This window comes from Anthonomus grandis, chromosome 6 (assembly GCF_022605725.1).
Source record: "Anthonomus grandis grandis chromosome 6, icAntGran1.3, whole genome shotgun sequence".
Classification (NCBI taxonomy): Eukaryota; Metazoa; Arthropoda; class Insecta; order Coleoptera; family Curculionidae; genus Anthonomus; species Anthonomus grandis.
In genome coordinates, this window is record NC_065551.1 from 22,280,752 (window position 1) to 22,303,528 (window position 22,777).

The 22,777-nt window shown below is 33.2% G+C and overlaps 2 protein-coding genes across 2 annotated transcripts; both read right to left on the minus strand.

Moving 5' to 3' along the window:
* Positions 1 to 18,980: 18,980 nt before the first annotated feature.
* LOC126737623 (uncharacterized) lies at positions 18,981 to 20,666 on the minus strand. Its single transcript, XM_050442599.1, has one exon. It carries the CDS (start codon positions 20,664 to 20,666, stop codon positions 18,981 to 18,983), a length of 1,686 nt encoding a protein of 561 aa, XP_050298556.1.
* An 11-nt stretch (positions 20,667 to 20,677) lies between these two features.
* Positions 20,678 to 22,765, minus strand: LOC126737624 (uncharacterized). The gene has a single exon (XM_050442601.1). The coding sequence runs from the start codon at positions 22,763 to 22,765 to the stop codon at positions 20,678 to 20,680; it is 2,088 nt and encodes a 695-aa protein (XP_050298558.1).
* Between the last annotated feature and the right edge of the window lie 12 nt (positions 22,766 to 22,777).

The window sequence follows — 22,777 nt, forward strand, 5'->3', positions numbered from 1 at the left end:
ATATTCTCAGTTATTACCACCATTTTAGAGAAAGAAGAACTTTTTATATCAGTGCGCAAAGCATTACTCAATAAATACTTAAGCTTCCTGATAATAGTGTTGAAGAGCTCTTGGTTTCCACTGAATCGACTTTATATTGGGAGCAGTGAGATATACACTGCTAATATACCTAATTCCTTTGAAAAAATATTGTCAACCAAATTAAATACACTCAGTATAAAACAAAACATTTCCACTGTTATAATTTCTAAACAATTAATAATTACTAATCAATTTTACAACCGAATTTGACAAGCACAAAATGCGACCTTAGCAATTGTCCGTATTTCATCTTTATTTTACTATGGGTCATTCACATAATTTTTAGGTATCAATAGAAGCTTGAAATCTAAGAAAATCATTAGTTATTCAATAACCACTTCATGCTGATTCTCTACCCGCAGGTAAGAACCGGTTGAACCATAAGTCGCTGGTTTCCACCTGTTGTTCCGTTGAATTTAAAACTATTTCTTAATTTAGGCATTTTTATTGTTGATAACGCCCCTTTAGCTGAAAACCGATGGTCAAAGTTACACCCCGTACCCTTGGCCCTTTGTACAGCCTAAGGCGACATAATACATTTGTCAAACAAACTCGTAGAATTGCGTAGGCAAATAGGAAATATCACTCAGGTTGAATATGAACTGGTGTCACTAAAGAATTTGCTGGTACAAAATTTGCTGGTACAGAATTATTAGGATCTCTAAAAAATAAGGTGCTTGTAGGGTTAAAATAGTCAAATCTGATATTATGATTAAAAATCCAACTAAATCCTTGAATGTGAAATATGGGTTGAAAGAAACAGTTTCTATATATCTATTTCTTCCAAGTGGAGTATTTAATCCAGTTTGATATAGAAAAAGTAAATGAATTATTACTAAGGCTGACACAATAAAAGGTAGAGGAAATGAAATGCAAAAAATCGGGTAAGAGTAGCGTTGTGTACCGCAAATCTGTCTCATATTCATTGTATAATTATTTTTTTTTATATAGGGGACAGCTGATACAAGATTAGTAATAGCTGTTGCCCCTCAAAATGACATTTGGCCGAGGCATGCAGTTGCTATTACTAAAAAAATTGTTACCTCTGATATTCAGGTTTCAATTTAATAATAAGATCCATAATATAATCCTCTGCCAATATGGATATAAAGACAAATAAAAAAAGGAAGTTCCATTAGCATGGAGAGTTCGGATTAATCAGCCATAATTGACATTTCGGCAATAGTCTCTTAATATACTCTTAAGTCGTTTTCCTTCAGTATCAGCCATGTATCCATGTAGTTTTTACATCCTATTTAAACTAAACCAGCTGTCTTTTGTTTACAACTAAATATGATTAACCAACTATTTTTAAGAAATAGCAGTTTTATCCTATTTAGACCGTTGCTTTAGATCTTTAGTGTCTCTCTTAAAGCAGGGGTGCTTGCAGACTTTTGGAAGAAGAGCTTTATTACTCAGATTCTCAACTACTAATTGTTATTCTATTGGTATGTTCAGTGATATTCTCAAGTCTTGAAAATTTAATTTGCAACTTTCTGTCCATACTGTTGAATTAATTATTATTATAATAACAGTTTGGGACTTGGAGATCTAAAAATGTAGACTGCCTTACTCAAACGGACTTTACGATAAATGCCTTGGAGAAGCGTTTTTAGGTGGAAACAATATACACCAACTTTTACAAAGCTTTTGATAGAGTCTTACATACAAATGTTGCTTTATAAGCTTACGCTGGTTTGAGATTGCTTTAGGTCTTACTTATCCAATAGAAGGCTTATTGTTATATTTAGCGGTTTTTTGTGTAGCGTAAGTTGAGTCCTATCTAGTATTCTTAGAGGTCACACTTTGGACCACTTTTTTTCAATGTCTTCATTGAAATTTGACTTTACTAATTACCTGATCTAAAACTATACTTTGTTTTTAAGTCATAACAGGACTGTGAAAAATTACAATGTAATCTAAATAGCCTATTTGACTACTATTTAAAAAAAGTCACTGAATTCTTCTAAATGTAACACTTTAATATTTTTTTTACATTAGACTCTAGATTTTAATAACAAAGTTAACCAATACAGTCTTAAAAAAGTATCTGTTTTGAGAGACCTTGGTGTTGTACTGGAGTATAGCGTATATCTAAATAAGACAATACTGTTAAAGTCCCGTTCAGAGATCTATTAGAATCTTTGATGTGCCGCGAATAGTCCGTGTGCCGGTGTTGCTTATATTGTTACATGGCATGCATGTTTAAATCGCAAGATTTTATGTGGAAAGAGTCATAAAGTAATACATCAGCCTTACCAGCTTTATGCTGAAGGTGATGTAAAGGCTGATTGATCGGCACCTTAAGGAAAGCATCCTGGTCAACAAACCATTGCATGTGCACCAATACGCCTATCAGGCGGGCAAATCCACGGACCTAGCCCTACACCACCTCGTGAGGAAGGTAAGGGTGCTCTGGGTAGTGGCAAGGCCTGTCTGGGTGCGTTTCTAGACATTGAAGGGGCGTTCGACAACACCCTTTTCGCATTAATCTGCCAAGCACTCGAGAGCCGCGGCTTAGAACCCTGTTTGGTTAGCTGGATAGAGGCCATGCTTTCGAAACGTCATATATCTGCCCAGCTCAATAACGAGATTGTCGAAACGTTGGCGGCTAGGGGCTGCCCGCAGTTAGGAGTATTGTCCCCTACCTTGTGGTGCCTTATGGTCGACAGCCTGATAAATCTTTTAAACAATGCTGGCCTATACACACTAGCCTACGCTGATGATCTGGTAATCCTTTGCCCAGGAAGAGACGCCGTCTCAATGCGGGACCCTATGATGAGAGCCCTGCGTATGGTGGACATATGGTGCCTCGCGAGGGGTCTCAGGATTAACCCCAAAAAAGCAGAGCTCCTACTATTCACGAGGTGACGTAACTTTGGCACGCCCCCTGCTATATCTCTAGGTGGCGTGCAGCTGCATTACTCCAGGATAGTTCGATTTCTGGGAATCAAGTTAGATCCCAAACTCTCATGGCACGATCATGCAGACACCAGAATGAAGAAGGCCATCTGCGCGCTATGGGGGCGGGCTTTTGGCAATACCTGGGGTCTGTCTCCTAAGATCCTTCACTGGATCTACTCGCGCATTGTGAAACCTCTTCTCACATACAGGGCTATCGTTTGGTGGCCATGTACGGAGAAAGCGAAAATTCGTGCTCAACTGGATAGAGTCCAACGTCTTGCATGTTTCAGCATAACGGGTTCCATGCGGACGGCGACAACTAGAGCGCTTGAGACTCTGCTGAGCCTTCCGCCTCTGGACCTCGTTGTGCAATTTGAGGCAATGAGACTGCTTACAGGCTATACATCCTCGGCGAACTACGTGCTGGCGAGACCGGTCACGCAAAAATTTGGTCACGGGCCATAGATGAATGTCCTCTCCCCTATTTAGCAATGACCTGCATTGCTAAATAGAGTAAGACCTGCATAGGGGAACCATCTGGTACACAGATGGCTCATGAATAAATAACAGAGCTGGATCAGGGCTTTGTGGCGGGATCCCAAATACCAGTAGGGCATACTCGCTGGGGGAGCACGCCACTGTCTTCCAGGCCGAAGTAAATCAGAACAGAAAATCCTAAGCTGCGAACACCGCAATACATTCGTATCAATATGCTCGGACAGCAGAGCTGCCACTAAGGCTATCACGGCCGCAAAAGTAAGCTCCGCTGGTACTAGAGTGCATAAAAGTCCTGAAAAAACTGGTACAGGTTGGCTGCAGGGTCCAGCTCGTCTGGATACCTGACCACGCGTTGCGGACAATCCGGAATATATAATAATAATTGTTGACCATGTAGTCGGGAAGTGGCCAGCACTCACGTGCGCCAGGTTCAAATACTTGGGTAACACTTTGTACCGAGTGACTTTAAGTCCTTTAGACCAGAGAGCCTTATATTATATAAAATTTTCCGTTTAGACATGTATATCATGCGACAATAAATACGACCTAGGCGCACGGACTATTTAGTACGGCATCTGCGACACATCACAGATCTTAATAGATCTTTGAACTGGACTTTAATATGCCTTTCAGATGCTTGAATTTATTTAAAGCAGCACCCAGAAATTTATGAGTATAAAGTTCTTAAAAATCCTCCTCTGTGCTTTTATACATTCTCACATCAAGTGCGGATTTTGTATCTAGTCCCCATACATTAGAGTTTATATTATAAGAGCCTTAAATTGTTTGAGCAAAAGTTCTTTATACTTGTAGCTAACTTACAGTTCATAAATTACTTGAGGAAATTGATTTAAATATTCCATCAAGACCTACAAGAGGCTATATTAATTTTTACCATCCAATTCACCCTACTAATTATAGCTCGACCAAATTTACCTCTAGGACTGCCTAGATTGGGTAACCAGCATTCTGAAATTGATTTCTTTACTTGGCTACATACATTATTGAGGCAGGTACATGATACATTAATATTACCATTGTTTAGTTAGGTTTGGTTCATTTTACTAATAATTTGATATTTAAGTAAATAATATTGCACTATTATGGAAGATTTATTTTAGAGAGATTTGCCAATTAAATTTATGTATTTTATAATTCGCGCCGTGCCTAAATAAAAAAAATAATAATATTTACTTGCAATTATTGGAATAAAATAAATTATTCCCCTATAACAAATGTAACTTGCTCACCAATACTATTATAAGGTATATCTTCATCAATGTTGCTTCATGTAGCTTCATGATTATTATATTAAATAATAAAGTAAGCTATAAATTAAAAATAGGATAAAAATATAAGCAGAGGTATAAAATAAATTATTTCCGAGATAACAAATGTGTATAGGAATAAGTTAGAGTTCTATTAACGTCTTGAGAGAAAACGTGACTTGGTAATGACGTAATTTATTCCCTGCTGGCAGCAGAGATTTGGTTAGACGCGGAATCTTAATACTTGTAAATTATGCTAAGTGCCGTTATGGAATTACTAAATTCGGTTATCTCGGCATTTAAACCGCATGAGATTTACATAATTATCAAGCGTCATATGTTGTCTCTTGATAGTGATCGATAATCAAATCTGGCCAGATATTATTGTCGTCTCTAAGGCAATGTTTAATTACCCATTTAAATATAATAATATCGACCATAAATTTTCAGTTAATTAAAAATATCTTGAATATAAACACCATTTTAACTGTAGAAATTTAAATGGGAAAGCAAACGGTCACGAAACAACACTTAATCAATTTACTAATTTAGCAGAATAAACAGTTTTCGCCTTCGTGACTTTTTCACTTTGTTGAAATGTTTTTTGCTATTATAAATTGAGTTTATTTATTAAAACAACATTGAGTTCTTAAATATTTGTAAAAGTAAAACGCTTTATATAATACCAGCTTAAAACTTTCCTCATGTTCTTAGTACAAAAGGCAATTAAAATTATGCTTAATCTCAAAGGTCCCGAACTTTCCTAAAGGAACTCATTATGTGTATTGTGCTAAAGTTCGCGGAACAAGTATACACTTGGCAATGTTGATGTGTTTCTCAGATGTAAAACTTCTTTTGTTGTCGTTTTAGTTATTTCTGGACTAAACAGATTAAAAGTTTGTCTTAAAAGGATATTATATTCTTGTTATATTGATATCTTATATTTAAGGATTTATTAAAAAGCAAAACGTTTAAATTATATTTAGAATCGAGCAAGTTATTCAGGTTACGTTTAACGAAAGCATATACCCCTTAACTTTTTTCTTCATTACTTCCACATGATTTATCCCATTCCGGTTGAGTTTTCTCATTACAGCGCCGATTTAATCAGGATTTAAGCGAAAGCCTTTTTTTGTATTAAAGTCGGGTTATTTGTGTTTGGTTACATGATTTAATGAGAATCGCTGGTTTTCTTTTTTATAAATTTGATTATACATTAAAACTTGAAAAATGTGGCTTTTGTCACTAATGAAAGTTTTAATAGGAAATCGCTAACCACACAAATATATAAAGTTATCCAAATTTTACTTTTTATTCATATTTTACATGTATTAAGATTTTTAATGTCTGTCCTCGTAATACAAATCTACAAAAATAAATACAGATTTTGTTATATTAAAATATATAAAAGCTAATCAACCCTAAAGAAATATTTGAGATTCCAGATAGAATAATCCTCGAATTTATTTAAAGAAAAAACAAAGGAATCTAAGAATTGTTCTACTTTTAATCTGTTTTTTTAATTTAATTCTCTTAAATTTTTTCAATCTTCTATGGGTTTTTTGTAATTTTTTATATAGTATTAATATTAGTTTTTAATATTAGTATTACCTTTAATCAAATTTTAAGATTTTAATTTAGTCTTGTAGAAGTCTGAATATATTTTCCTTTAGTAAGTTTTGTAGTTAAAATATCAAGTAATTAATTTTTTACCAGGTGTTTCTTATTTTCTATTATATTTATTATAACAAATAACACTTAAAAATTTTTGTTTGTATGAATGTTTTCAATTTTTAAAATATATTTATATATATTTTATATAATATATATAATATTATTAGTTATATTATATATTTCGAATAGTAGCAGAATTCAACTACTCCCTAAGAACTAGGATAAATTTCCATACCTATCTGCCATTCTAGCAGTGGTAAGCCACCTTTTTTAATCAGGACAATGCAGTCTGGCTTATGTAGTGTAACCACTTTTTATTTAGATTTTTGCTTTTCATAAAATTTAAAGAGCACTATATGGTAGTGAGTTGGCATGATTTATTCTAGAGATGCTTATCTTTTAAATTGTGGGCGCCATCCAGTTTGGCGTGTTTAGTTAAAGTGGAATTATAAGAGCCTTTAACTGGCAAATTGGTTCTCACATAAACAAAAAGGATGTAAAAAAATTTAACGCATAGTAAAACACAAAACAAGACTTAGTTAACATCACTATATTATAAAAACGTTATAAAAATTATAAGATAGTTTCTTGTTAAAAGTAGAACCCCTGAAATCAAAACTATATGCACCAAAGCTATAAAACATTTAATAAATCAATAACCCGCTACTATTTAAATACACTTTAGCCAAAGTTAATAATCTATCGCACAGTACATTGCACTAAATTAATTACACGCGTTGTATATATAGTAAATTAATTAAAAATTAATATACCTTTCAGTGCGGTTGCTTACATATAATGCTATATGAAATTCGAGATAGTGAAATTAGAAGGTATTGAAGAAATGATTATTTTTTACTTAAATTAGCCAATATGACTACTTCCAAAATCCAAAAAACAATAACAAATCAGAACCATAACATTGCTTACACATTCCTTTTATTTGTTGTGACCTGGTAACCCATTGCAGATGCAAGGACAACAGTTAACTAAGATTCAATCAATAATATTATGAAAAGGCAAGAAATCCTGATAAGCTCTAAATTGTGATGGAAAATGAGAACAGCACCTGAGATAGCTCGAAATTGCCGATATCTTAAGAATTGATCTTTGAGCATGCCGTACGTGACCAAGGACAGACAGAAAAATCACGGTAGTCAAAGAGAAAGAGAAATAACAACCTGATTCCAATCAATTGCTTAAAAATTGAAAACGAAGTCCGCCATATAAAAGTTCTTATTTTTACAATGCCATTAACCCACTTTGAACTAGATGTCGCGATCAGTATCATTTTGATACATTATTAAATTATTATTATAATATAAAGGCAACCAAAAAAAAAATTAAAACGCTACAGTAGCCTAGGAAGTGTTTCCACTTTGTCCTTTGGTATAATTTGGAAATATTATACTGCTTTGACCAGCATGCCCAGAAATTTTTTGAAGGCGATTGAATTTTGTGATCGTGTTAATTCTTCTCGAATGAGGAAGCGTGGACCCAAAGCATCAGAATTTAAAGAAGAAATAGGTCTGAAATTAAAGCATGCTTATATCTAAGACCGTATAGTTGATTACCCTTTAAAATTGAAGAGAATAGAATCTAGCACTCGTTTCAGATGAAACTTGGTAAATTTTACTCCAGCCTCCCAAAGGCCACCAAAATGTGACGACTTAGATGGTATTAAATGCCAATTAATCCCTTCTTTATTCAAGTTTGCCTCAATACTATTTTATTGCCTTTTTAATAATTTAAATATTTCATTTTGATCATCAGAAAATATATCTGAACCCTTACCTTTTCTTGCAAAGAATCTACATAGGTACGCTAAAAACTACTGGTAAATAAATCACTGACCAGTTAAAAATATAAAGCTCGGGTTAATAAACATGCAAAGAAGTACACCTATTTCTTTACCGTATTATAATTTCTAATAAACCTATCCTTATTAAGAAAAAGACGAATAGAGTTAACACCACATAGTCAAAACGGTCTTGTTAGCTTTATAGGTTAGGAAGGTAAGTCGCCCATTATATGAAGCATCAAAATGAAAGCATCTTACACATGACGCCTCGAAAGCATTTACACAATCTATTGAGATTACGACCAAATATTGACCAATATATTCTTCTGATGGAGGCTAAGGTGCTCGTGTTCGGCAATTATTTAAGTTACTTATGAGTAGTAAAATAGTAAAATATTTTTATTGTATGGAAAATCAAAGGGCCTTAGTCTTCCACCTGACCTTATATTATATGTTTTAGTCTTAACATTTTGAACTAATTTTATAAAAGTTATTAAATCACTATTTAACTCATTTATGCTTAAATTACCACCTTGCCTGTTTTCTTTTGGTATTCTACAATTATTAACAAAGCTTAGAAAATTTTGAATGACCCTTTGTAGTAAATATAGAAAAAAATATCTATAAGCAAATAATCTTCAATAGTAGCTCCATCTGACGATACAGTATACAAAATTTGACTTGGTCTCTTTTTAGGTAAATCAATCGTATTAACATTAGACAAAATCTCTGGCAATTCGGTTTCAAGCATTAAGGACCAGCGTGAGCCTCTTCATCAACTCATTACTAAGAAGATAACGCAAATCCATTAGCTACAAAGATTTTAGAATGTTGAGATTCAGATCTGATCCATGATAATACTCCAAAATAATTTTGACTTGAATCACTGTAAAAGCATATTGTATCTAATTGTAACTAAAATGCTTTTACTACTCTTTTATCCTTTTTGACGATTCCTTTAGAAGAAAAGCCGCGAATATCTCAAGTTTTTGCAAAAAGATCGAATAACTCTTCTTTTTTTTTGCAAAAACTTTACGAGAACCTTCGAGTTTTTGCACATAGCAAGTTAGTACAAATATTACCCAAATTAACAGAAGATCTTAGGAAAATACAAGCACCATTTTCTTGGTCACTGGCATCAGAAAAACCATGCAAACTAATAAAGGTTGCATTTTTTAAAGGAATAATTAAGTCGAGAAATGGTTGTCAGATTGGTTTTCCAGTTTCTTACTCGAATACTTTCTACTTTTTCAAAGATTGTTATGCTCTGGTTTCAGACAATTCTATGGTTAATTTCATTGATGTTTTAGGCACCCACAATCATTTATTATCAGTAGCACACCTTAATGTCCGATCCCTAAATACAGATTTTGACGAATTAATGAATATACGATTTAAAATTGCATGTTTTAGCGTTCTGGGAAACATGGCTTTCTTCTAAGCATTGATTATATGATTTATATGCCTGTTCTTTGTGTTTTAATCAAGCCATGACACATTCTTCAGGGAGTCCCAGGGCAACTTTCAGGTTAATATTTCTTGACTAATGATCTTCACTCTGACGACATTGCATCTAACACACTTAACTTTTTCAATTTTACTCTAAGATCCGCATTAAAGTTCTTAAATGATTGAAGATTTAAGTCATTTATCAAAAATCTTTCCCATTTCAATAAAATAAAAAGCAAGTTTTCCACGTCTCTCCATTATTCAGCACCAAATATCCTTTATTTCTTCGCCTTCTGTATAGCAACTTGCTAATGTCCAATTTTTCGATCACATACGCAAAACCATTACAAATTGAGAATATCAAAGATCCAGAATCTTGATCTTCAGCATCTTCAAAAACATAATCCAATCCTCCTCCTGGATCCATTATGATGTAGGTTAATTAGATCCAGTCTGAGATAAGATTTCTCAATATTCCTAAGTTTTTCTTACTCTTCTTCATTCACTTAATCTTTATGCCTTTGTTTTCTTCCTTCTTATGTTTGTTTCTTTTTTTCTTAGGAGCTTTCTTCTTGCTGTTGCTATTTTTTTGTTCTTCTTCCTTTTTTTCTAGTCCATTTTTTTAAACCTCAATTTCTTTTGTATCCCTTTTGGAGGTTTCTTGTAAGATTTTCTAAAATTATCATTATTTCTTACTGTTCTTCTTCTCACCGGTTTTCTTCTCTATTCTTTTTTATTTATGCCTTTACTGGTTTTCTTTTTGTGCTTGTATATGTGCTTTTTCTCGGCTTATTTCTTCTCTTCTCTATAACTTTTTTAGTCCATTTTTTATATTAGAATTTTTTATTGTTTTTGCTCGTCTTCTTTTCATTCAGTTTTTCTTTATTCCTTTGCTGTCTTATTTTTTCTCTCGACGCTTTTACTCTTCTTGAAACCGCTTTTGTTCTGCTTCTTTTTTTCTGAACCGTTTTTCATGAATAAACTAGCAGTGTTCCTTTAAAAAACCACTGTGTGGCAACACCGCTATGCGCGCAAGTGCCCAAACCCAACATTGCGCAGTTCGAACCGACAATCTCGGGACGAACGTATTCAAATCGATCAATTGATCTTGAAAATTTCTCCATTTAAGTGTTAAGTCTAAACATAAAATGTAATCTCAGGATAGCTTATGTTGCCATAAGCTTTGATCTTATCAAGCATGACAGTATATTTCATTTAGTAAAATTATTATTAGAGGGTATTTTTATAAAATACTTTTAAATATCATCATTGGGCTCTCAATATACACCAAACTCTTATATTTAGGATATTTGAGTGGCACGAAGACTACAAAGCGTCCATTTAACTCTCGCGTAGTTGTACATTTAAAATTATCCTTTAAACTTTTTTCATTATTTGCCTCTAAAGGAGGGTCAATATTATTTTCTTTAATTTGCCAAAAACAGGTAAATCCAATGATCCAGTGATAGCAGATCCCAAAATTTATCATACACTATTAAAATGTCAATAGAACTTGGTACTTACAGTATTAGAGACTTCTAGAGTATTAATAGGTTACTTTGTATTGGACTAAGATATAAGGTTTTGTTGAAAGCTTAAATTATTTATTATTGGCTAATAATGTATTAAGGCATTTATTACATTTTCTAGGAGGTGGTGATTGGATTGTTTCGGTCTGGTGATTATTACGCAGACAATTAAGGCACCAATTTTTTTGTTGCTTCTGCTATTCCTTTATTAATATTAAATTTAAAAAAAATTTTGGAATTATACCCATTGTAATCTTAATGTATATGTAATAGTACTGTATGTATGTATGTAATAGCACTCAATTTCCCGTTCTCTATTTGTGCTATTATCCAGTTTACCTAAAATCATATCTATAACTAAAGTATTCCAAGAATCTATTGAATTAGCATTTTCAATACTTTTAAATCCTTGTTTAAGCCATCTAATAGTCGTTAACTAAAATAACAATTCGAATATACAACTTACAAAGTAAGTAAAGCCTTTGCATTATTTTTTCTAAATATTTAGAGTTTTCAAATCTCTTTACCAATAGATTCCATGCTACGATATAGTTATCTGCAGAAGTTTCAAGTGACTTTAGTAAGTCTGCAGCTTATCTTTTCAGTGAAAGTTTTAAAAAGTGTTTTTAAAATGTAACATTTGTATATCAAAAATTCATTGATTTTCATGTAGTACAAAAATTAAATTCATCTTTATACCTAAAATATCCACTGGTCATGTGACCGATCAAAATACGGTAAAGGGATTAAGGGCAATTTGCGAATTTAGAGAAAACCGCAAATTTACAAATAGAACCTTTCTGTAAATAAAAAAAGTTAGCATGACAAATTTCGTGCTTTTCATTTTGGTATATCTTAATTTCCAACGGATTAAACACTCAGATTTTTACATTATGTAATAGATTAGATTTGGTGTTGATTTTTGTGTTTGCCTCTTTATAGATCATATAAAAAATAAATCGTTTAATAGCAGAGGTATTTTCCTATATTTTGGCTATTATGTTTCGAATTTTTACTTATGCTTTTAAATTATAAGAGCCCCGTTATATAATTTTTGATCATAAGAATAACATAAATCGGAAAATAGAAAAATATTTTTCAATTTCGTTTTAGCGTAGGATCTATCATTAATTGAGAAAACCTGACTTGTTTTATTGTTTTCCATCAGGAACATGCTTGAACCAAGTTTGACTACTAATTAAAATGTTGCAGCGTGAAGGAAAAGGGCGTTAAAGTTTCCTTAAAACTTGTTGTTTAAAGGGTGTTAACTACATTACGAGACATGCTCAAGTGAAGGCGTATAGTACATAATCTTAATGAGGGAACGTGACGTGCAAAAAGGGTGACACGAATCTTTGCTCTTTTTGTTTAAAAACTTATCGAATAAAGTAGATCAGAGAGACAGTTTTTTTTAATGAAGATTGATATTTTTATCCAAAAAGGTTAATTTTAGCTTTTCAGATATTTAAGTGTTTATTTTGCTATTTACGTGGTGCACTGTCCCAATCTAGTACTTGTGCTACAAATGCTACATTCTAGGAACCATATAATTTCTTTTTTTTTAATAATTTTTATACTAAATATTTATTTATAGCAACGTCATCCCCAATAAAGTAGCTAATACATTCTAACGTAAAATAACTATAAACTATCATACATATTTAAGAAAATAATAATTTCAAATATCAATCAGTCATTCCTACTAACTAAACCTTCACCAAATTCAGTATTGCGAAGTTTAAACATAACTTTGGAATATTTGCGTTAAGCCAATACCAGTAAGCGGTCTATTTCTTGCATTGGGTTGCTCGCTTTAGTTCCGAATGCCGTTGTTGCAATATTGTTGCAAACAGTTATTACGTTGGTAAACACCGATAACTTTGATGGCAAGTTTTGCTTTAGAGAAACAATAACTGTAGTTTCTAATAAACTTAACTAGAATCGAGGTAAATTAAAGCGAATTTGTTTTAATTTATTGTAGGAATTTGTGTATATATGCAGAAAGTTCAGTTAAGAGTGTAGGCTATTTATATCTCAAGAAATCTTGCCTCGACCTCAAATAAACAACTAAAAGTCGTCCAAAAATTTTTTTTCTTCGAAAAAATTACTAAATTAAAATATAGTTTTAATAACATTGAAAAGTTGAGCAAATTTTTTATAAATTAAGCTAAATGTTTATTGGCTCAATAGTAAGGGTGGAGGAAATAAATAAACGTTGTCATATATAAATCGCTATCACACTACTTCATCAATTTTAATAAAAAATATCAACAGGTAACAAGTAGTAAGAACGAAATTCTTAGAAAAACAAGGCACTTATTTGATGTGTTTGAAATGTTTTCGATTATTCTGAATACAGCAATACCGCTTTTATTGTGTTGAAGAAACAGCAGTTTTAATTTCAGATATGCTGTTTATAGTTATTTTAAGGTTCTCAATAATATTTTTTCGTGTCATAGCGAAATTTAAAAAATTAGATTTTTTATTTTTCCGCATTAATAAAAATTTAGAAAAGTTACGTTTTGAGTGCTAGCTGGACAAGGAAATAAACTTTCTCTTTTAATCTGCTGATCAAGTTAGTGATGCACTTGGTTCACAAAATGACAGGACACCCATCGTGTTAAAGGCATAAATTAATTGAAAAAACTCGTCAATTATCTTAAAAAGACTTACGAAAGTAGAGAAAAAATAAAAATACTAAGTCTCGGTCTCATAATATATATGTCGCAGGCTTATTGTAAAATCAGTCGTATTGTAATACGCCTAGGCATTTTCAATATGCCTAGGCATATTGTCATATAGTTCAAATAATTCAAAATATTACAATTTAACTAATAATTTTAGGCGTATTATAATATGACTGAATCTTAGTAGGCTTATTGTTAAATAATCTGTACGTGAGTATATTACAATATGACTACATGAGATCAGGTGTATTATAATACGACTGACGGCCATCCAGTCGAATTATTATATAAAAGCAATACCATCTCGGCTTTTGCTTCATTGCCGTTAATTTGTTATTTCTATGTATAATATAGTTATTATAGAAATAGATGTAAAATGTATAGCTAAAAATCTTGGCCTTGGATTTTTTTTACCTTTCACAAAACTAGTAGTAGAGAGGAAAATAATGTTAAGCTATAAATATTTTAAATAAAAAATTTATTTGGAATAAAAGTAAAAATTACAGTTCTAGAGAAATTATTTACTGTTGGTGGATTTTAGTTAGAGTTGTAGGTCTAAGCTAGAAGAACACTTTGAAAAAAAATTGTATTTGCCGACGTTTTGATTTAAATCATCCTCAGGGCACTAAAAACAGGTAAAATTTATGTTAATATCATAAATACCTATGGACAATTAAATCAGAGTTAATAATTATCTGTATAAAATGGACATGAATTAAATATACAGATAATTATTAACTCTGATTTATTATATTATCATAAGTTTTGTCTGTTTTTAGTGCCCTGAGGATGATCCAATTTAAATTGAAACATCGGCAGATATTTTTCTATTTTTTTCTATTCTATTATTTTTCTCCAAAGTGTTTTTTCTTTGACCTAAATCCGTTAAAGAGATTTTAATGTTTTTGAAAATATACAAATATACCAACAGTTTAAGGTTGAGGTCACAAACAAAAGAAAAAATTATTATTTATTACAGTATGGTCGGCTTTTATGACATTTGCTACTACATTTCATATGAGCTTTAAAACATAAACATTGATTGTTGCGACACTGTACCTTGCTTGGTTTACAAGATCACTTTTTAAAACTCTGTCCTTCAAACTTTAAAAACAATCTTAAAGCTTCCCTTAAGGAAATTGACTTTTCTTCCGGGATGTTAATTATGGTATTATTTTTGCAATAAGAAATTTCATCCCCGGAAAACCATCGAATTAACATGCCATGTGTAGTACCAATTTGATAAACACCGTTAGTTACATTTACCATAGCTCCTAATATATTCTTGGGATCAAGTGGTTCTCTATCTACCTTGGGAACCTCGATTGCAACAATTTGGCCTATATCCAGAGGCTTTAATTTTTTATTGCTGACTTCCAACATTTTTTCTGCAACGCGTTTTTGTCCCAGAGCAGATCCTTCTCTTTGTTGCTTGACTTTTTCTTCATATCTGCATAGATCACAAGTCTGCTGTTGTTGATTTAAGGAAATTGATTTAGGCAAATTATTTGGGTCACACTTTATACATCTTAGGGTGAAAGCATCTGTAATAGTTTCTTTATTGTCAATATCAGGTTTTTGCTAAGAAATATTTTCATGATCTTTTTCCACAAATTCCTCTGTAGCATTATCATCAATATACAGTATTTCTACTCCATGGTTTGCTTCTAAATCGTCTATTGGTTCTTCTAACTCATAGGTAAGTACCATCCTGTCATCTGTATTATTCAAGTCGGTAACTACTGAAGTCTCGATTTCTTTATAAATGTCAGTAGAATATTTGTGGTCAGTGTGATTGCTAGTCATGTCGACTTGTAAGCTAGTTATTGTGGCATCGTGTACCCCATCAGATGTTTCGTAGCGATCAGCTAAAGTATCTTCTGGACAACCTCCAGTTGAACTATTATTTAAAGTTGTTTCTAAATCTTCTTCTTTGTTTATAGTATGTATAGAAGGCAAATTAGTAGAAAACAAATCAACTTGAAAATCCATTTCAAATAAAGCTTTGTATGGGGAACGTTTAATGATCCTGTGATAGGAAGAATTTTTTTTGCCACTGAACAAAATAGCAGCCAAGGGACCAGTTTGTTGAATTATTATCTTTTAGCCAAGATTTAAGCATATTTTCCACATCCTGGTTTGATCTTTCAACACTTTCTTGACTTTGCGGGTGACGCGGGCGTCCATTAATGATCTTGCAAGAGCAACCATTTCATGGATTATCTGATTTACAAATTCTCTTTCATTATCACTTTGCAAGATAACAGGAGCTCCGAATTCTAAAAAAAAATTTAGAAGTTCGTCGCATACATCTTTGGCATTCTTAGATTTTAAAGGTCTGAGATGAATAAATTTGGTAAGATGGTTGTGGTAATTCATTAACCATTTGTATTCTCCATCAGGCGTTGACTGTAAATCGATAAGGTCCACTTGTCCGCGATGATTAAAATCTTTGGATTTAATGGGTTTCACTACCACACTTTTTTAAGGAAGTTGCTTTTTTTCCGCACAGGTTGTACAACATTTAACAATTATTTCTACTGCTAGTCTGGGAATTGCATACTTGGATTTCAATGCCATTAACATCTTATAGCGGCCTCCGTGACCCGTACCTGAATATGATTTCATTTAATTTGTTATAAAACTCTTCATAGGCAATTATGAAAATGATGTGATCATCTTCCTTGGTTCTTTTTTTAATAACTTTTCTTGTTCCACCAATTTCCATAGTTTCATAAATAAGTGAGTAATACAGCTGGTTATTATTCCTTCTAGTTCCTTAATTTTTTGCTTCCCGGGAACTAACTAAAATATCGCTTACTTCTCTTATTTTTTCTAGGGTCCATGGTCTTTTACTGCTTTTTCCGTATTCTGAAATTAAAAGACGTATTTTTGTCAATTTTGTAAAATAATAATTACAAAGTGTCCAATATGAAATGTTTAGAATAATGTAACTTTTTTTAGCTAAATTAATAATATTTATTAGTTTATCTCCACCACTAGCTAATGTAAAAGCTAATGTTATAGGTCTTCATGCTACTAATACTTGTGCAATAAGCCTTCCCCCCATAAAAACGCAGAAAGACGTGAAATTACATTGAATTTTGCGCCCCCTCCCATAAAAACACAGAGACACATGAAATTATATTGAATTTTGCATATTTTAGTGCTTAAGATTATTAGTCAAAAAGTGATATTTGGAAATTATTTGAACTATATTACAATATGCATAGGCATATTAAAAAAGCCTAGACGTATTACAATACGACTGATTTTACAATAAGCCTGCGACATATATAAATATATAATTTTTTTTGTATGCTTTATTGTAAGCGAAACATGTAATCTTTGGGAAATAATAATTTTCATAAATTAATTCTTGTCGCAAGGGTTAAGTTTTCTAATAATTGTGGCATATTAATAATTAAAAATTAAAATTGGAATGTATTAATTAGAGTTCTATTAAAGAGAAAAGTGCCAAAAATCTTTTCTTCAACAATTCCACACCATAGATTCAATATCCAACGAGATTGATGGCTAACTTCATTCATTTATTGAGGACTATTATCACATCAGTCATGATATGTCAATTAACTTTACCATTGCTGGTAAATGAGGCTTCATCTATCTATAGGTCTTTATCCATAAAACGGCGATCATCCCTCATCATGCTAAGAAGACAATGACAATAATTTAGGCGTTTTTCGAAATAAGGCATGGTACACAGCAAAGGGATAATAATACATGTTAAAATCCATTAAAATTTTATAAATAAAACTAACTGAGTGTCTCAAATCCCTGAAAATTTCGCGAATAATAACATGTAAATAAATATAAATACAAGCTAAAAATTCTTAAATTTTCGACTTATTTCCTTCCTGTGATTACTTATTTGAGTCAAAATTTCTTGGACTCTTCTCTAAGTCGTCTTTCTAATCGAGTAAATACGTGTCTGTAATAATAGGTCCGAATGCGAGTTGTGGTACTGTAGAGCATACTATATTCCTAAGGCTATGACCCTATTTTAAAAGCACTCAAAATATACATGTAACCTACCCAACAGCTCTTTATTTGTAAAGGGCGTTTTTACTTTCGTAGTAATATTAAGAAGTAATCTTTCTTTTACACGACAGTAAACAAACCAAAATGATAGTTACTCCTTTCATTAAGCCGCATGGTTCGATATGACTTACTGGATAATCTGGATATTAAAAAAACTATTCATAATAATAAAAATGTCGATATGCGGTTTTGCCAAAGTTCAGATTTTATAATTTGCAATAATCTAGTTTTATAATTTTCAAGATAACGCATACCGATCTATGGAAATTTAAGAGAAATTTCAGGAAAATTCTAGCAAAAGTGAACTGCGCCATCTAACTTTTTTTAACTTACCTATTTAACTAACCTATGTGACTACAAAATTTCATTAAAAGGTAAAAATTATCTTTTATATGACACCTTGTTCATAAAATTTTATTAAGAAGTGAAAATGCAGAATTCCCTTTGTTCCAAATAGGCTTGGCAGGATCTTTCTACTTGCGGGTGGATTAAAACACAAAAAGTTCAATTTTACAACTTTAATGTGATGGTTAAGTTTACGTTATAGTGGACTGTAACAGAGAGAGATCGAAAGGTAGAAACCCCTCCCAATCGCGACGGCTCCGTTGAGCTGAACGCGTGAACAACGCAATATTATGTTTTCTTTCACTCTTACACAAAGAGCGCGTGGAGATTGTTGAAGTGACGACGATCGCTTCTCCCTTCGAGTGCCGAGCCGTAGTAAGCTACGAAATGTCAATGTCTATCTACGATAGATGACGATTAAACATAACAGTGGCGTAACATAATTAATTATATACTTGAAAGTACTAAGGTATCTTTCAACAACTTGATTGATTAAAGAAAGGAGAAAGGTCACGCAACTTAAAACAAAGAGGTTACAAAATAAATAACTTAAATTACTAACAAAAAATTACCGTGAGGTAATTAAAAATTGATACAAGTATATTATCTAATTAACTTAAGTAAATAAAAAATAAAGTGTTATTAATTTGCTTATAAAATCAAGTAAAAGTCTTAAGTCATTTTAGAAGCCTTGAATTCGCTCATCTGAAATAGGTAGAGGACAGATCTTAACGATACTGCGTTTAAAAACATTCCCGTTTGCAACACGAACACTAACAACACGTGTTATACCGTCCTTCCCGGGATGAAGATTGACAATTCTTGCAAGAGTCCATTTGGAAGGTGGGCTGTTCTCTTCCTTCAGTAAAACAAGAGAGTCTTGAAGGCTTCCAGGATCGGTCTTAAAGCGCCATTTTGATCGCTCGTGGAGGGTATGTAAGTACTGCTCTGACCATCTGCGCCAGAAATGTTGCGCTAAAGATTGCAGCATGTGGTACCGGTTCAATCTGTTGATTGGCGTAGTCTCCAAATCAATATCAGGTACCAGGTTTAAAGGATGGCCGACAAGGAAGTGTCCGGGAGTCAGAGATTCAAAATCATTGGGATCATTAGTAAGAGGTAAAAGGGGACGTGAGTTCAACACTGCTTCCACCTGAACTATGAAAGTGTAAAACTCCTCATAAGTGAGGGGATTGTCATTTGATATTACCCGCCGGAGGTGATGCTTAAACGATTTCACCACACTTTCCCATAACCCCCCAAAATGCGGAGAAACAGCAGGGTTAAAATGAAACTGAATCATGTTATTTCTAGCATATTCTTCAAACTCGGGGGATTGATTAAGCTTATAAATTTCCTGTAACTCACCATTAGCCCCAACGAAATTTGTGCCATTGTCACAATACAGGTGCTGACATAAGCCACGTCGAGAAACGAAACGCCTGAGCATGGCCAGAAAACCGCGAGTAGTCAAATCTGACACCAACTCTAGGTGGACAGCCTTGGTGGCTAAACAAACAAATATACATAAGTAGGCTTTTATAAATTTTCGGTTTCGAAGTTTTGAATCTTTTATCATGAAATACCCAGCATAATCCATACCGGTATGCGTGAACGGTCTAGAAGGAGTTACTCGAGGTTTAGGTAGATCTCCCAGCAGGGTACTTAAAGGTTTAGGATTTTGTTTGTAACAAGTAATGCATTTGTGAATTACAGTTTTCACAGCAGATTTTCCTTGAATGGGCCAAAATGTTTGTCTCACGAAAGACAATGTGGCCTGTGTACCAGCATGGAAATTTTTCTCATGAGTATGAAGGATGATTAAACAAGTAAATGGGTGTCTTTTTGGTAAGAGTATAGGATGTTTGGACTCATAGTCGAGAGAAGAGTATTCGAGCCGTCCTCCTACTCTCAGTATTCCGTTTTTATCAATAAATGGATTTAAAGCCTTTAATTTACTTTGAGAACGCAAACGATTTTTATTCTTTAAATCTCGTAGGTCAGAAGCAAATTCTTCTTCTTGAGTTATGATTACTAAAATGGTTAAGGCATGATTACGTTCAAATAACGTTAATTGTCCTATCTGACGTGTAGGTTTAGGTAACCTTAGATTCTGATAAAATCTAAAGCAATAAGCGACTACATTTATAAGTTTATTATAATTCGAAAATAGTTCAAAAATAGAAACTTTAGGCACAGTTGAAGCAAGTATGATTGACTTAGGATTCATTTCGAGGGTGTCATTGTCGAAAACCTTGCGTGAGTAGTTGGAAATATGAGTATCTGTGGGCCAATATTCTGCGGGTTGACATAAAAATGATGGACCTTGCCACCACAAAGTACAAGATTTAAGCTCTTGAGGACTCATACCTCTTGATATTATATCAGCAGGGTTTTGATTCGATGTGATGTGATGTGATGCCAATCATCTATATCAGTAGTTTTCTGGACTTCAGATACACGGTTACAAATATATGTTTTTAGTTGCCTTGGTTGTTGGGAAAGCCAGCATAATACAATTGTGGAGTCAGTGTAGTAGTACACCTTGTTTGGCTTACAATTCAGAGATTTTAGGATTTTGTCCATTAGCCTGGAGAGAAGTAAAGCTCCGCATAGCTCAAGGCGCGGCAATGATACAGCCTTTAAAGGAGCTACGCGACTTTTGGCAGAAAGTAAGTTGACGGAAATATTTCCTAGGGAGTCCAGGGTACGGACATAAACACATGCGCCAAAGGCATTTATCGAAGAATCACTGAAACCATGGAGTTCCAGGTAAGTATAATTTTTAATGGTTACTTGGCGTGGAATTTTGAAATACTCAACGAGTGACAAGTGGTAAGTAAAATTTTTCCATATTCTAAAAATGTCTACAGGTACGGGATCATCCCAGCCAAGTTTAAGAAGCCAAAGCTTCTGCAAAAGAAGTTTTACTTGCAAGATCATAGGTCCAAGGAGACCGAGAGGATCAAATATTTGAGAAATCAGTGAAAGGATCACACGCTTGGTTACAATATTGGTATTTAGTTTAAAGGTAGAATTATAGATAAAGTTATCTTGTTCTGGATTCCAGGATATGCCTAGAGTTTTGTGATGATGGGTTGCATCTAAAGCAAGGGATTTATTTACATTATTTACAGGGTCATCCATGTCAGATAAGATTGTCTTAGAGTTTGAATAGAATTTCCTTAAATCTAGACCATAGGATTTAAAAATATTTACAAGGTTGTTACGGATATTTAAAAGGGATTCTTCAGTAGATGAGCCGGTTATTCCGTCATCGACGTCAAAGTCATTTTTAATGATATTGCTTTCAATTGGATATGACTCAGAGATATCGTATGAAATTTGCCTTAGGCAACGTGTGGCTAGAAAGGCACTGCTTGACATGCCGTAGGTTATAGTATTTAATTCATAATGGAGAAGTGGTTTTTGAGGTTCATTGCGCCATAAAATGCGTTGAAGGCATCGTTGGTTAGGATCAATTAAAAATTGCCAGTACATCTTGGCGATGTCTCCAGTTAAAACATAGTTGTGTTCTCGAAAACGCAGTAGAATGGTAAATAGATCATTTTGAACAGTGGGTCCAATTTTGAGGCAATCATTAATAGCAAAACCGGAAGAAGAAGCAGATGAGCCATCAAACACAACTCGGAGCCGTGTAGTTAGGCTATCGGACTTTTCAACGCAGTGGTGAGGTAAGTAATAGGCTGGATAAGAAAGGTGAGTATCATTTATCGGGTTAATTTCGGACATATGTCCGAGAGAAATGTATTCAGAGATAAAATCAGAGAAAGATTTTTTTATTTCAGGGTTTTTAGCAAGTTTTTGTTCTAGGCTGTTAAAACGCTTAAGTGCGGTTTGTAAAGAGTCTCCAAGTATAAACACATTGGAGTTAAGAGGTAGATTTAAAATAAATCTTCCTGCAGGATCCCGGCGTGTGGTAGACTGAAAATGGTTTTCACACTCTGTTTCCTCCAGAGAATAATTATTATTGATTTGAAGTTGTTCGGTGGTTTCTTCAGAGTTCCAAAAAAGTTCTAGACATTTCTGAAGAGCATTATCGGAGGTGGTGCAGGTTAAAGCATTTGAAGTCTGAGGTTGGAGATTTAAGTTAAATAATGATACAGGAATAGGTCCACTTACAGCCCATCCAAGTTTGGTGTCTTGTAAGATAGGTTTGTATTTGCCGAGTTTAATTTGGCTAGGTTTAAGTAGGCTATAGAAAATTTCTGCACCTAAAAGTAGGTCAATAGATGCAGAATTTAAAAATTCTTGATCAGCAAGAATAAGATCACTTGGGATATTTAGGTTGGAAGCATTGATTGATAATTGAGGGATTGGTTGGGTTATTCTAGGTATAACTAAGGCAGATACCTTGAAAGTAAAATTATTAGGAAGAGCCTTTATTTTAATTTGGGTTCGTTTAGAAATAGTGGTTTGGTTTTGGCTTATTCCAGTGACGGACATGTTAATAGGATA